We start from the raw sequence: 16,312 nt of genomic DNA, 5'->3' as shown, positions 1-16,312 counted from the left end.
TCAAAATGTCCTCCTAATTTTCTCATTTCATAAACACAAAGACTCATCAGCACCAGCTCACTGCTCTTTTCTGAGAGGTGATGCCTTGTTTTTGGAAATAGAGTGGCACTGCCACCTAGTGGCACTTCTCACCAGAACATGGCAAAATTGTTTTATATGTAAATTCCTGATAATTTACTCACCCACATGTCATCCAACATATTCATGTGTTTCTTTCTTTAGTCAGAAAGGGTTTTTGAGGAAATCATTCCAGGATCTAAATTGCAGTTTCAGTGCAGCTTCAAAGGGCTCTACACATTCCTATCTGAGGAATAAGGGTCTTGCCCAGTGAAACAATCAGTTATTTTCTAAAAAAATAAAAAAAATAAACATCTATATACTTCTTAAACACAAATGCTCATCTTGCACTAGCTCTGCAATGCATGTTTGTGACTTCCTGCATTACGTAACCATGTTGGAAAGGTCATGTGTGGTTAATTCTTTGGTAGAGTAAGGTGAAAAACTTTACCTTTTCCAACTTCAAAATCATCCAACATCATTGTTTTGCCTTTTTTGTAAAGGGCGTTTGACTTTCTTTGCACATTTTCTTTGTAAACTCGGTACACGTGATGTAGGTCGGTACTTCAGCCTACATCACGTGTGACCTTTCCAACGTGACTACGTAATGCGTGAAGTCAAGCTAGTGCAAGATGAGCATTTGTGGTTAAAAAGTATATACATTTTTATTTATTTATTTATTTATTTTACAAAATGGTGATACCTTCAACCTGTTGGCTCCCATTGAAGTCCACTATATGGACAAAAATCCTGGAATATTTTCCTCAAAAACCTTAATTTCTTTTCGACTGAAGAAAGAAAGTAATGAACATCTTGGATGATATGGGCTGAGTGAATTATCAGGAATTTTTGTTTTGGAAGTGAACTTATTCTTTAAATTCTAATAATACCAACCACAAGCTTTTATTTTTTTTATTTTTAAAAGCTTTTATTTATTTTTTTTTGTGGCATAAAAAAAAAAAACTAAGATTACTAGAATAAAGTCGTAATATTTCGAGAATAAAGTCGTAATGATTCGAGAATAAAGTTGAGATATTATGAGAATAAAGTTGAAGTTACTAGAATAAAGTCTAAATATTTTGACAAAGTAAAAATTTTGAGAATAAAGTCTAAATGTTTTGAGAATGAAGTCAAAATTCCGAGAAGTAATTTGTAGCAATTACGAGATTAAAGTAATAATATTTTAAGAGTATATTCTAGCCTATTCACATACAGATGGCCCGAAATGGCACTGGGAGATGTTCCAAAGTCTCAGCTTTCAAAATCTGTCAGTTTTATAGCAAAATACAAACAGTATGTCTGTTACAATAACACGTTTTCACGCTCTTAAATGTGGCATGACAGATATTATTATTGCAAAACACATTGTTTGTATTTTGCTATAAAACTGACTGATTTTGAAAACTGAGACTTTGTTTTATATTAAAATTACCAAAAGCACAAAGCTTATTATTATTGTTGCTATATTGTTACTATACTTCAAAATATTTTATTTTTAATTGCTATGATTTAATTCTCGTAATTTCAACTTCATTCTCGAAACATTTTAACTTTTATTCTCAAAGTGTTTCTACTTTATTCTCGTAATTTTAACTTTATTATTGAAAGTTTTTGACCTTATTCTCAAAATATTTCAACTTTATTCTCAAAATAGTACAACTTTAATGTCATAATTTGAGATTCTTTTATTTTTTGATACGCAGCACTAAAACGCCGTCGCAAAGTCTGAACTGAAAATTGCCTTCATTATTTTTGTGTATGACAGAACCGTCAGCTGTTGAAGGATGGCTTCATGGTGGAGCTTGTGGAAGGGGCTCGGAAACTACGCCATGTTTTTCTCTTCACTGACCTCCTGCTCTGTGCCAAACTGAAGAAACAGATTGGAGGGTATGGAAAATCCCTTTGATATCTCTCTCCCATTTTTTTTCATTTCTGTGTTTCCATAATTCTATCTGCCCCGTCATCTCACTCTCGTCCTATTTTTAAAAATGGAGCACTTCAACTTTCATTGACCATTTAGGTTTTGTTGAGTCAGATACACTTGTATTATTTTCACAACCTGAGCCTAACATCCTGGGTCTTCAGACTTGTGGGCCCAGTCTGCACCAACATCAGTGCTCTGTAATTCGATTTCAGGATGTATTTTTGCTTGGATATTAAATTATGTTCCCCATCACCCAATTTCCCCCCCTGTGCTGTCTGTCTGCAGGAAGAGCCAGCAGTATGACTCCAAGTGGTACATTCCTCTCTCTGACCTCACTTTCCAAACAGCAGAGGAGTCTGAGCCACTGCCTATCCCGCAAGCCCCTGATGAGGAGCTGGATGCCATTAAGATTAAAATCTCGTCCCTGAGGAGTGAGATCCAGAGAGAGAGGGTACAGGACATTTTAGACAACTCAAATTTTTCATGAAATTAGAAAAATTGTGAAAAAAAAAAAAATTGTTATTAGAATTATAAACGCTGTTCAAAAGTTTAGGATCAGTAAGATTTTTAATGTTTTTTAAAGACGTATTTTCTGCTCATCGAGGCTGAGTTTATATGATTAAAAAACAGTAATATTGTGAAATATTATTGCAATTTGAAATGGTGGTTTTCTATTTTAATAAACTGAAAAATATAACTTATTTTTCAATTTTCAGCATCATTACTCCAGTTTTCAGTATCACATGATCCTTCAGAAATCATTCTAATGTGCTAATTTATTATCAATGTTGGAAACAGTTGTGCTTCTCAATATTTTTTTTGAAAGCTGTGATACTTTTTTCAGGATTCCTTGAATAAAACCTAAAAAGAACAGCATTTATTTGAAATATAAATCTTTTGTAACATTACACACTACCTTTGAAAGTTTCGGGTCACTAATATTTTTCTTTCTCTCTTTCCTTGAAAGAAATTAGTACTTTTATTCAGCAAAGATGTGTTAAATTGATAAAAAGTGATAGTAAAGACTTGCATTGTTCCAACATTGATAATAAATCAGCATATTACAATGATTTCTGAAGGATCATGTGACACTAAAGAATGGAGTAATGATGCTGAAAATTCAGCTTTGCATCACAGAAATAAATAATATTTTCAAGTATATTTAAGTAGAAAACTACTATTTTAAATTGCAATAATATTTCACAATATTACAGTTTTTTCTGTATTTTTAATCAAATAAATTCAGCCTTCATGAGCAGAAAAGACTTCCTTAAAAAAACATCAAAAATCTTACTGATCCCAAACTTTCGAACGGCAGTCTACATGCAATCAGATGTTCATGACACAGTTCGGTAGATTTTAAGATTACTTTTTGCTCTTGCCTCAACAGAGGGCCAACAAAGGGTCAAAGGTCATGGAGAGGCTGAAAAAGAAGCTGTCTGAACAGGAATCGCTGCTGCTGCTGAACTCGCCTAACATGCCCCTCAGAGTATACAACCGCAATGGAAAGGTAAGAGCCAGTGATTCACAGCCTTTCTGTCATATCTGATTTTCATCCTCGCGCTCCTTTTCAACATTCCTGCTCATGCTCACAGTCCATGTCGGTTATGCATTTCAGAGCTACATGTTTCTGATCTCATCAGACTACGAGCGTGCTGAGTGGAAGGAAGTGATCCGAGAACAGCAGAAGAAATGTAGGTGGCATTCTCAATGAAATCAGCAGTACATCAGATGTTTTTTGGGGTTTTTTTTTTTTGTTTTCAACTGAAAGCTTGCTCATTTTCCAGGCTTTAAGACCTTCAGCCTGACGTCCATGGAGCTTCAGATGCTCACAAACTCTTGTGTCAAACTCCAGACGGTCCATCAATTACCCCTCACTGTCAATAAAGAGGGTAAGAAAGTTGCAAGGGTCTTTTACAATCTTATCAGATTTCTGAAATTAGGATTTATACATCACCTGAAGGCAGAATAAATAAGCTTTTCATTGATGTATGGTTTGTTATGATAGGACAATGTTTAGCCGAGATACAACTATTTGAAAATCTGAAATCTGAGAATGCAAAAAAATCGAAATATTGAGAAAATCGCCTTTAAAGTTGTCCAAATGAAGCTCTTAGCAATGCATATTATTAATCAAAAATTATGTTTTGATATATTTACGGTAGGAAATTCACAAAATATCTTCATGGGACATGATCTTTACTTAATATCCTAATGATTTGTGGCATAAAAGAAAAATAATTTTGACCTATTTTTGGCTATTTGTACAAATATACCAGTGCTACTTAAGACTTTTTTGTGGTCCAGGGTCACAGATAGATTATATTTTTTCACATCTTTCCACAACCTTATTTTTAACAAATTCATCACTTATCCAGAGGTGATTCTGTCGTATTGTATTTGTAAAAATTCTAGACATGTTTTGAACAGTTTTCTCTATTTTTTCCTCCACTTACAGAGGATGAATCTACTGGACTGTATGGATTCTTGAATGTAATTGTCCATTCTGCCTCTGGACTTAAACAGAGCTTAAGTATGTGTATCTCTTTCCTTCTTCCTCTCTGTGCTCAACAACGGTCATGTGCACATTTGCTTAGCCTGAAGAGCCAGTATCTTACAGATCCTCTTATGTCTTCCGCTCTTTAGATCTGTATTGCACATTAGAGGTGGACTCGTTCGGCATCTTTGTGAATAAAGCCAAAACAAGAGTGTACAGATACACCACAGAACCTAAGTGGAATGAGGTAATCCCACGGGCCCTTTCCTGTCTATACACCATCGATACCAAAAGACCTGCCTGCTGAAATGCTCTTGAGGCATTAAATCTTAATTAAGAGCAGCAGAAGCGAGGCCATGTGGAATATGAAGGCCTTCTGGACAAATTATATTACGTTTTAATTAAGAGCAATTACCATCCCCAAAGTGAAGGGGAGAAAACGAGGAAATGAGGCATGGCAGGTGTTAAGATTGGTCAGAAGTGTCCTGTTTTGTGAAACAAATTCAGATGTTTTTCTGGGCAATCTGTGTGTATTTGTTGTATATATTCTGGGTAATGTAGTTCTTTTGTGTTGTTTCTGTCTCAGGAGTTTGAAATCGAGTTGGAGGGCTCTCAGACATTACGTCTACTGTGTTACGAGAAGAGTTACAACAAAGCTAAGATGAACAAGGAGGATGGAGAGAGCACGGACAGAATTATGGGCAAAGGACAGATCGCGGTATGTTTTTGTAGTATTACTTTTAATATTCTGAAATAGCTTTTTTTTTCTCTTCTTATTTTTTTTTCAGTATTTTCTTTTTCAGCCTCATTACAATTAGCAAATACAGTAGTAGGTACTACTACACTGGTTGGTACCACCCAGGCTAAAAAGTGATATGACAATGAGATTTCTTTTTTCTTCTTTTTTTGATTGTTATTTAGCCTTGTCATCACTCTAAACTAGGCTATTTATACAAGACTCAGTAGTGATTCACACAACCCACTTACTAGTCGTTTTTACAAATCCCTACTGTTTAACAGGTTGTGAGCATAAATTTGCTTGGCTCTCATGTGAACTGTTGTGAGCTAAGTGTCGTTCTCCATCTGAGCTCTCAGTGAGTCCGGTCAAAGGTGTATCTGCTCTTATGAGAGACATGGTCCCAGATGGGGACTGGCCTTTATACTCCAGACATTTAATCTGCTTTTTAATAGGTAGGGTGTTATTCACTCTGCCCTGGCTTTTTAGGCATCAAATCATCCATAATTCATGTGTCCTGTCTGAAAATGTCACACTCAAAACAACGTCAGATCAGCTGACCTATCAGTCCCCTCCCTAGAGAGATTTGTGGGGTCACACAAACAGCACAAAATTCTCTTGCCTTAACAAATGATTGCTTGTAAAGTCTAGGTTTGGAGGAAGGAGGGGGATTAGGAGGCTATGCTATGATCCCTCTGTAGTCCTTAAAGCAGACTTGTTTTAGACAAGGCCCCCGCGTGTGCCAGCTGTGACTTTGGGAAGCGCTGCCCTAGTTGTAAAACAGTCATAAAATGTGTTTTTGTTGGGATCATATTTCTTTTGTGTATTTAAAGTGATAGTTCACCCAAGAATGAAATTTCTGTCATTAATTACGTTGTTCCAATCCCATAAGACCTTCATTAATCTTCAGAACACAAATTAGGATATTTTTAATGAAATCCGAGAGGTTTCTGACCCTGCATAGATAGCAATGTAACTGTCCCAGTCCCAGAAACATAGTAAGAACATCGTAAGAGCATCATAAACTCAATAATTGCAGAGGACGGTGACGCGAAAGAAGAATTGTTGAATAAAGTCATTATTTTAGGTTTCTTTACGCACTAAAAGTATTCTTGTAGCTTCGTAAAATCATGGTTGAGCCACTGATATCACATGGACTATTTTAACAGTATTCTTGCTATGTTTCTGGGCCTTGAACATTTCAGTTACATTGCTGTCTATGGAGGGTCAGAAATCTCTCGGATTTCACCAAAAATTTGTGTTCTGAAGATGTTTGGAATGACATGAGATTGAGCAATTAATGACAGAATTTTCATTTTTGGGTGAACTATCCCTTTAAGTTACATGGTCCTTGTAAAATCAAACAGTTTTCTTCCTAAACATTATGATGATTTATTGCTTTATTTGGTTCTAAGTTTTCCTTGTACCCAAGTGCACTTTCCAGTGGTCTGCCCATAAATGGACTGCTCTATAGATTCGTACCATTAGAAATATAATAGGTAGATTTAAAGAGATATTATGAAAATGTTTTTTTTCCAGTTATTATTTTCAATTAAGTTTATAGCTAATTTAGTTTTTTTTTTTTATTATTATTTTCATTTAAGTTTATAGTTAATTGTGTTTTGCTTTTCAAGTTTTCATTTTAAAACCACTAATTTGAATTAATTCATTTAGTTTTATTTTTTCATTTCAGAATTTTAGAGCTAACGTTTAAAGTAATTAAAATATGAATCTGTTTATTTTTTTATTTTTATTAATATATTTTAATATTTAGAATTGTAACATTATATTTAAAAAATATATATATATTTACAATTTATAATTATGTTATATATCAGTTATATTTCAGTTTTGTTTTTTTGTTTTTTTGCAAATGATACTACTGCGTAGCAGCAGAATAAACCTTTAAGAGATAGTCTGATTGGTGCGCTGGACGTTAATGGCTGTGGATGGGTGTATGGGTTGGGGCAGGGCAGCTTACTCAGACTAAAGTAAGTCAAGGGATCATCTATTACGAGCTGGAGGTGCGGAAGGAGAACGTTATGCAGATTTACAAAAGGAAACAATGTTAATACGGTGAAGAAAGAAATAAGAGCAAAATAGATACTTAAGTGAACAGCAGTAAATTTTGGGACTCAGAGAATCCTGGATGAATCATTAAAATCAGCATTTGCAGTGCACAGAGTAATTAGATCTCTGTAGCTCAACGCTTGCACTGGACCAGGGATTTATTATTTTTAAAAGAGCTACTTAAACACTTCATCTGATACTGAAGACCCTCTGAACTATTTGATTGGAAGACATCTGGAGCAGCCATGGATCTTTTTAGAACATTATATAACCCGTAAGGATCTACAAGATCAATATCACACCACATCCTAAGGGATTTCCAATTCCAATTGAAGATCTCTGCTTAGGTTTTGCACAGTCGTATAAGAAGATGAGTGCAGAGTTGGTAGAACTGGGTGAGGAGGACAGGAACTGCTCTCCACTCGTCACAGATTGTAATGTGGGGATGTTGGAGGGTGTGACGGTAGACATTTCCACGCAAACTGCCCCGGCAGGCAAAGGAACAAGATTATGGGGACGTGTTCAAAATGCCTTGCATAGAAGAAAGGTAAAGTAAGGGGAAAAAATGGCATGAGATTGTTTGTTAAAAGTGAACAGAATTCAGTCACTTGCCAGTTTAACAGCTGTTTATGGGTAACTGGTTAGTAGTAATGACAGCAGTTTTTTTTTTTTTTTTTTCTTAAACTTTTATTAATGCTTGCCACTCATGTCAGTATTCTACTTAATGTTAAGATATTGCATAAAAGAATATATGGTAATAGTAATAAAGTAGGGGCCCGATATGTGTTTTAGGGCTGATACAGATACCGATTATTACAGATCAAGTAGAGCGATAACTGATTTTTTTGAAACAATATATATGTCTGGTGTAAAAATGAAATTTGATGTCAAAATTTAAGAATAACAAGGGCCTCTTACAAAAATTTTCTTTAAATGCTTTTAAATTATTTTATTGACAAATTGGTTTTGAAAATTACTAGTACCGATAACTATAAAAATGCTTAATATCAGCGTTGATAATCAGCTGACCCCTTTAATAAAGGTTAAGTAAGATTGCATTTTTGTGTGTGTGGGTGGGTTTTCCTATGCCAGTGGAGCTCTAATGACCTAAGCTGGCACTGGTGTGTGGCAAAATCCCCAGTTCTCACTCTTTCTCTCTCCCTGCCCCGTTGACAGACAGGTTGTAATGACTGAGATGATGAGATTAGACAGCAGAGCAGGATCAGGCCTTACACGAGACCATATGGAGATTAGGCCAGGATGAGGGAAAGGAACACGCTGAACTTGGCCCACTCCAGATGGCCCCACGTTTGCTTAGAGGGGTCAGAGAAATTGGCTGGTGATGTGCAAAACTGCTGTATGAAGAGAAGTGGCAGTATGAAAAATGTTCACATCACTTCAAACCCTTCTTAACATCTGTGGGGTTTATAATGGATGAAGACACATGTGTAGCCAATTCAAAAGCCCTCTAGATTTTAGACAAATGTTCTGTGTCTGTGTTGGGAATCCCATTGTATTGTTTCTTTTTTTCTGTTTTTTATTCAGTTGGATCCTCAGATGCTCCAGGGGAAAGACTGGCAGAGAACAGTCATCCCTATGAATGGGGTAAGTGCATTCACATCTGCTCCTCTGCTATAATCCTACAATCCAGTGCTTTTTAAATTACTAATTATACACCATTTTTTGAAGATCGAGGTGAAGATATCTATGAAGTTCACTAGTCGGGAGTTCAGCCTGAAGAGAATGCCCTCACGGAAGCCCATGGGTGTGTTTGGAGTAAATATCTCCACAGTGACAAAGTGAGTCAGCACACATTTTATATAGAAATTTAAAGAAAGACATTTAGTGCACACACATTTTGATGCTGTAAGCTATCGTGCTTTTTCAGGCATTCATTGTGTCAAAGAAAATTAGAATATACAGTATAGAAAATTATGTGCTTCATAGACGTATGCCCTTTCTGTGTAGTGTTTGTGGTCGGATTTGATTGACAGTAATGAGGATTGCCCGTAATGAGCTTCCTAATAGGTTTAAGGCCAGAACCAATTAATGCTATAAAGACAACATGACAACACCAAGTACAGATGCTTAGACCTTAACATGTGCATCAAAGATCTCTACATTAGCAGCAATTACTGCTGATTAATGTAAATGTAAAGGCATTATTCTGCTTAATTTCTGAGTTTTTCTTTCTTTTTTTTTTTTTAAATGTATACTTTTATTGAGGAAAGATGCATTAAATTCATCAAATAAGCTTAAAAAATTTATTACTCTCTTAAAAAGATTCCAAATGGGTGTTTTTGCAATGATCCCATAAAAGAACAATTTTTGGCTCCCCAAAGAACCTTTCAGTGAACAGTTCTTAAAAGAACCATTTTAAAGAACATTTTAAAAATCGAAAGAACCTTTTTCCATTATAAAGAACCTTTTCTGCATTTGAAAGGTTCCATGGATGTCCAAGGTTCTTCATGGAACCATTAAACCCAATAAAGAGTGTATTGTTTCCACAAAAATATTAAGCAACACAACTGTTCAACATTGATGAAATGTTCTGAAGGATCATGTGACACTGAAGAGTGGAGTAATGATGCTGAAAATTCAGCTTTGCCATCGCAGGAATAAATAATATCTTAAAATATATTGAAATTTAAAAAAAATATTTTAAATTGTAATAATATTTTACCATATTACAGTTTTTACTGTATTTTTGCAGCCTTGGTAAGCATAACGGTAGCTTTATGTATTTAATTGGTAATAGTAATACATTTTAAAAAAAAAAAATAAGTTTTCAAAAATCATGTTTTCATTGTGCCTTCCAATTAATCTCAATCAAACATAAAACATTTATTTGTTTGTATATCCCATTTTTACTGAATGTAAGTTTAAAAAAAATTGTAGTCCTTGTTTCTGTCCCGTCATCATTAAAATCGTATGGTTGGTCTTATTTCTTGTCTTAGACGGGAACGCTCTAAAGTGCCCTACATCGTCAGACAGTGTCTAGAGGAAATCGAGAGAAGAGGAATGGAGGAAGTGGGCATCTACCGTGTCTCAGGAGTGGCCACTGACATCCAGGCGCTCAAGACTGCCTTTGACACCAGTGAGTGTCTATCAAGTAATGACAGACACTTCCAGTCAGCCAATTTAGTTGCTGATCTCTCTCTGTCTCTCTCTGTAACAGATAATAAAGACGTGTCAGTAATGATGAGTGAGATGGATGTGAACGCCATTGCCGGAACACTGAAGCTGTACTTCAGGGAGCTTCCAGAGCCCCTGTTCACCGACGAGCTCTACCCTAACTTTGCAGGAGGCATTGGTAACGTGAATTTCTTTTACTTGGAAAACACATTAAGAATTGAGGAGGCTTGGCTTTGTGAAGGTATAATTATGTTGATTATCTCCTCATTTTTCTGCAGCTCTTTCAGACAGTGTAGCTAAGGAGAGCTGTATGCTGAACCTCCTGCTTTCTCTACCAGAGCCAAACCTGGTCACCTTCCTCTTCCTGCTGGATCATCTCAAGAGGTAGACAAGATGCTGATGACTTTGACAATTTCCCTTAGGGTTAAAGGGATAGTTCAGCCAAAAATGAAAATTTGGTCATTAATTACTCATGTCGTTCCAAACTCGTAAGACCATCGTTCATCTTTGAAACACAAATTAAGATGTTTTTGATGAAATCCGAGAGCATAGACAGCAACACAACTGACACTTTCAAGACCTAGAAAGGTAGTAAGGACAATGTTAAAATAGTCAGTGGTTCAACCTTAATGGTATGAAGCTACGAGAATACTCTTTGTGTGTAAAGAAAACAAAAATATTTATTTAAATTTTATTTAACTTCTTTTCCGTGTCAGTCTTCGAGTGCTGCTGGCATCATGATCAAAAAGTTTAGTTAGGTGACTCCATGAATTTACACTAATTTCAAGAAAACGCAAACTATATTATAAGAAAATAAATTATAGCTTGCTTTAAGAAATATTAAGCTTAAAAAACATTTCCCCTCAAATTCCTATTACTCCTATGCAAGAAAAAAAATATGTCTGTATTACATCCTGCCTGGGCACATTTAATTTTTTTTTTTTTTTTAAATATAGTAATATTTTATTATAATTATTTGGAAAAAAATGTGTAATTGAAGGGAGAGATTCTAATTAAATCTAATTAAGTTTCGTAGCAGCAAACACTGATAATCTCTTTCTCTTTTTGTTTCCAGGGTTGCAGAAAAGGAAAGTGTAAACAAGATGTCTCTTCACAATCTGGCCACCGTGTTTGGCCCGACCCTGCTACGACCTGCTGAGAAGGACAGCAAAATCCCCACTAACCCCACGCAGCCTATCACGATGGGGGACAGCTGGTCACTGGAAGTCATGTCACAGGTACACTCAGACCTTTTTACAGGAGCACCACGATTATTTACAATTTATTTACAATTTTGTCATTAATTACTCACCCTTATGTTGTTTCAAACCCGTAAGACCTTTGTTCATCTTCAGAAAACAAATTAAGATATTTTTGGTGAAATCAAAGAGCTTTCTGACCCTGCATAGACAGCAACGCAACTGACACGTTCAAGTCACAGTAAGGTAGTAAGGACATTAGGGATGCAATGGCATTAACAATATCATGATATCGCGATAGCAAAACTGTCTCTATGTTATTGTGGTCACATGACAATATGAAACAACAGGTCTTCCGGGCAAAAAGTGTTTTTTAAAATATATTTAAATTTCTTATTCTAACATAAAAGGTCTCTAAAGTTGTGTTTTGGGCCATTATGCTTTGACAAAGTATCTGCCAAAGAAACTAAAACCAAAAGAGCAATATGGCTTAATCCCTTCCCTTCATCAAGTCTGTTTTTCACGTCAGGCGATGAGCTCGTGCTCCGGTGTTTGCCGCACCTCAGAACATCTTCGGTCACAGTGAATGCAGTGAACTCATTTACTGTGTGTGCTGCGAGTTTAGCGCATGTTTGGGAACGCAGCGGTCACCAGTTGCCTCGTGGGCAGTGCGTCGACATGCAGTGCAGCTGCACACAAAAAGCATTCTCGTTGCTTTATAAAATTAAGGTTAAACCACTGATGTCACATGGACTATTTCAAAAATGTCCTCACTACCTTTCTGGGCATTGAACGTGTCAGTTGTGTTGCTGTCTATGAGTGTCAGAAAGCTCTCAGATTTCATCAAAAATATCTTAATTTGTGCTCTGAAGATGAACAAAGGTGTTACAGATTTGGAACGACATGAGTGTCAGTAATTAATGACAGAATTTTCATTTTTGGGTGAACTATCCCTTTAAGGTCTATGAACACTCTGTCAAGCATGTCAAATCATTTAAATGCATGCATGTTTAATCCATTACACTCCTGACATGTGCATAATTCTGTCTTCTTTGGTTCTGTAGGTGCAAGTTCTGCTGTATTTCCTTCAGCTGGAGACCATCCCGACGCCGGACAGTAAGAGACAGAGTATCCTGTTTTCCACAGAGGTCTAAAGGAATATTCCTAATGTAAGTCTCACACCAGTGGGAGAGGGAGCAAGCGAGCATGTCCACCCACTGGGTATAACGGACACTGGAATGCACAAGAGCATCTCCTCCTAGGCAAAAGCAGGAGTGCTTCGCCTTTCGCGCATTTTCTAGCTGTCGCCACTAGAGGGCCGTTACTCGACTTACTCTGAGCACATCTTGAATATACTGAACCCTCCATGTAAACCGCCTATTTTCTTCTGAACATCAGTGTCCTTCGATCTTCATTTGGTGACTCCTCAGATCCCCGAGCATGCTCTCGCGTCCTCTACTGGTCATTCCTATGAGCTGGTGACAGTTCTGGCTTTTTTGTGTTCGTCCTCATTTCGCCTGTCCCCACTGGTCACTGATGCGCTTTCTGTGCTGCTACAATCCAGTATCCAGCTCCAGATTTTGGATCCTTTTATACGATAGATAATTCAACGTAGTTCTTAAAGACAAATGGATAGCTTCTGTTAGTATGTCAATCATTCAAAAGACATAATTTAGGATTTCTTTGTAGAAGATGGTGTTTGCTTCAGTTCTTGTCAGTGTTGATGTGATTCTAATTTAAGAAACAAACAAAAATAATGGAGAAAAATCACAATATTATTTAATTTCCCTTCTTTTTTGACCCATACCTCTCTATCAAGCAATATTTAAGCAGTGTGTTTAACATATGATACATTTCATTATGCTTTCGTAGTCTTACAATACATTGCCAAAAGGGTCAATATATTTTTCTTTATCCTGATTTTTTTTTTTATGTAATACATATAGAGTAATTATTATTTATTTGGGGACCGATATCAACATCAGTGTCTTTTCGAAGTACGTTATCGCTAACTTATCCGTGTTACGAAGTACTGTAGATTCCTTACATATCCTGTCTTATTGAATCCGTTCAGCATTTGAAAATGCTCAGAGGATAGCACACATTAGCATTTCCCCTGCCGTATATCTAGTGTTGAGAGATGACCAAACGGAGAGGTTTTTAAACTCTACCCTGTCTTTCACATCCGCTCTCTCTCTAGCTTCACAGCACACTGTGGTTTATGTCTCGCTGAGAACCATACAGCAGTGCCTCTCTGTCTCACCGTAAGACATTAAGGTTAAAAAAAAAGACAACGCTGTATATAGCACAATCTGTTATCCTTGAATCAGATGGAAGGGTTAATAATGGATGCAGTACAGGAACAGTACAGGTATTTTGTCTTTATAGCAATTCTGTTAATTGTATCACTAAAAATGATTGCTCTTAAGTTTAAAATTTCAGTTAAAGGTGCTTTAGTTACTTTATTTAACATGCAGGCATGTTTTTTAATTTTTTTTTATGTTTGTTTTGTTTGGTAAGTGTTTGTGCGTTTACGTTAAACCAAATTCTGGCTACTGTAGAAGGATTTTATCATGCATACAAAAAGGGGTGCAACGAATGAAAAGGAATTTCTGTTTATCCACCATCTGAAGTCTTTTTTTAATAATGTGTGCAGTAAGAGTGCGTCTTTTCATCTCGTCTGTCCTCTTTCTTGATTGTCGGCACTAAATGTACATTTCCTGTATCTTGCACCTGTCCTAAATTCAGCATCACACGTGCGTTCCTGCTTTATGAAACTTTTGACGTAAATCAAACTGTGATCTATTGCTATCAAAAGGCATTAGGTGATTCAAAGCATTCCTGTTGTGTTTTTTAGATTGTTGAATGTTACTGAGTTCAATGGGAATGATACAGCGCGTTATGTTTGAGAAGCGATTTCTTTGCACTGCACATGTGATTAAATTTCTCTAAAACGAGATTGTATCACACAGTAGGAAACACTTCAAACAGATTCATCAGATTTTCTGTGTTTTACATAATAATAAAATTTATTTGTGTCCACAAAGCATAACCGTTTTGAAATGATTGGTTGAGAAAGCACTGCAAGTGTCATCCATTGTAATTGTTATGATGATTTATGTTGAAACCTTGCCTTTAAACACATGAAGACATGCTGGACAGCCACTGGGACAGGCTATGGATGCTTTCCCTCTTTTCCTCTTAAGGTTTTTGTCACTATTTATTCTTGCTAATATCTTAATGTTCTGGTTATAGGACTGTACAAATAGATAATGAATTCTGCAGACCGAAACGTTTGGAAGGCATTTGCGGCCTATGTTTATACACAAAATGTTGAATAAAACCTCCTGTATATGAATACCTGCTGTTTCATAGTGTGTTTTTTTTACTTTTTTAAACTATCCAGCATTCTTTAACACAAAAGTAAGCCTATGGGTGATACTTTGGTTCATTAGCCATTATAGGGAAATAATGAGAAGAATAACATCGTGCAGTAAAGGGTAAAACTGTTTGCTTTGTTCATAATTAAGACAATACATAAAAATAATACGGTAAGACAGAAGTTTGCAATATCAAGCAGCAAAATGACCTGTTACAGCTAAAAATAGCTGAATGTGGATAAGCCCAGAAGCCAGACCCATAAAATGTATAAATGGCTGCATCATTTGAGAGATTTTCTAGAGGGTTTGCACTTAAGTCACAATTTGGTCCGTTACCCGGAAGCGCGGCCACATCAGCGATACTCGGATGTAAACAACAGCATGGATTGCACGGTAAATGCACTACTGTATACGTTGTTCTGCTAATTTATGCTGTCTAAACCACGGAAAACATGTGGAACCTGCTAAATCATATGGAGAAGGACTTAATAAGCAGGAAACGGTGCAATATTTTGACAAACTAAAGTTAATTAGGTGGTAAAGATACATACGAGTAGTATTTATTAAGATATTAGCCTAATATTTCACCTGCCTGACTGGAAATGATAAGACCAAACACAAATGTTGTCAAGAACCTTACCCTGGTTCAGTTTGGCCAACCACAAACGCCGTTTGTTCTTCTTCTGTCACTTTTTTCACTCTTTTCTTTGATTTGTTATAACTTTTAGCAGTCTATAGTACTCCAAATATTTTTTTTCCGGTCTGACCGATTAGTACGGCCTAAAACATGACAATAATTGACCATTTCAGCAGCAATAATCAGCTAAATATGCGAGTTTCGTTCGGTTCAGTGACGTTGTTTACGTTGTTTACATGATGACGCGTCCTGAAACCACAACAAGGAAAACGGTAAAACTGTTTGCACTACAAACGTCTTTGTGTTCATAATTAAAATAATACATTTAAATAATATGGTAAGACACACTAATTTGCAATATTAAACAGCAAAAGGAGTAGTTGTGTAACAGCCAAAAATAGCTGAACGCGGAGCCAAAACCATAAAATATACAAATGGCTTACGGCAAAAATAAGGTGGGTTGAGATATTTTACATGTGGATACTACAATAGTTTGATTTTATGTTTTTGTTAATGTATTACTTTTTTCTGCATGTTTATTGATGTTTTGAAACGTAAAATATTTATGTAACGTGTCTGTGTGTCCACATGGGGGCAGCACGGCCTTGTAGTAAACAAGCTCAATTGCTAGATTTGTGGGCTTACAGCACGTTTTATTATTTTATTTATTTTTAAAT

General features: G+C 36.1%; 1 protein-coding gene across 1 annotated transcript in view; it reads left to right on the top strand.

Annotated features, from left to right (window-relative positions):
• Positions 1 to 14,766, top strand: part of bcr (BCR activator of RhoGEF and GTPase) — an 81,089-nt gene extending 66,323 nt beyond the window's left edge. The window contains exons 9-23 of the mRNA XM_051093430.1: positions 1,823 to 1,944; positions 2,267 to 2,432; positions 3,372 to 3,491; positions 3,600 to 3,675; positions 3,769 to 3,873; positions 4,440 to 4,514; positions 4,628 to 4,725; positions 5,065 to 5,196; positions 8,830 to 8,889; positions 8,974 to 9,083; positions 10,242 to 10,381; positions 10,463 to 10,597; positions 10,698 to 10,803; positions 11,495 to 11,657; positions 12,683 to 14,766. Of these exons, the coding sequence (XP_050949387.1) occupies positions 1,823 to 1,944; positions 2,267 to 2,432; positions 3,372 to 3,491; positions 3,600 to 3,675; positions 3,769 to 3,873; positions 4,440 to 4,514; positions 4,628 to 4,725; positions 5,065 to 5,196; positions 8,830 to 8,889; positions 8,974 to 9,083; positions 10,242 to 10,381; positions 10,463 to 10,597; positions 10,698 to 10,803; positions 11,495 to 11,657; positions 12,683 to 12,772 (1,698 nt within the window). The 3' untranslated portion in view covers positions 12,773 to 14,766. The remainder of the gene's footprint in view (positions 1 to 1,822; positions 1,945 to 2,266; positions 2,433 to 3,371; positions 3,492 to 3,599; positions 3,676 to 3,768; positions 3,874 to 4,439; positions 4,515 to 4,627; positions 4,726 to 5,064; positions 5,197 to 8,829; positions 8,890 to 8,973; positions 9,084 to 10,241; positions 10,382 to 10,462; positions 10,598 to 10,697; positions 10,804 to 11,494; positions 11,658 to 12,682) is intronic.
• The last annotated feature ends 1,546 nt before the right edge of the window (positions 14,767 to 16,312 follow it).

Source organism: Labeo rohita, chromosome 21 (genome assembly GCF_022985175.1).
Source record: "Labeo rohita strain BAU-BD-2019 chromosome 21, IGBB_LRoh.1.0, whole genome shotgun sequence".
Classification (NCBI taxonomy): Eukaryota; Metazoa; Chordata; class Actinopteri; order Cypriniformes; family Cyprinidae; genus Labeo; species Labeo rohita.
Note: the sequence above shows the minus strand (reverse complement) of the source record. Positions and strands in the feature narration are given on the sequence as shown.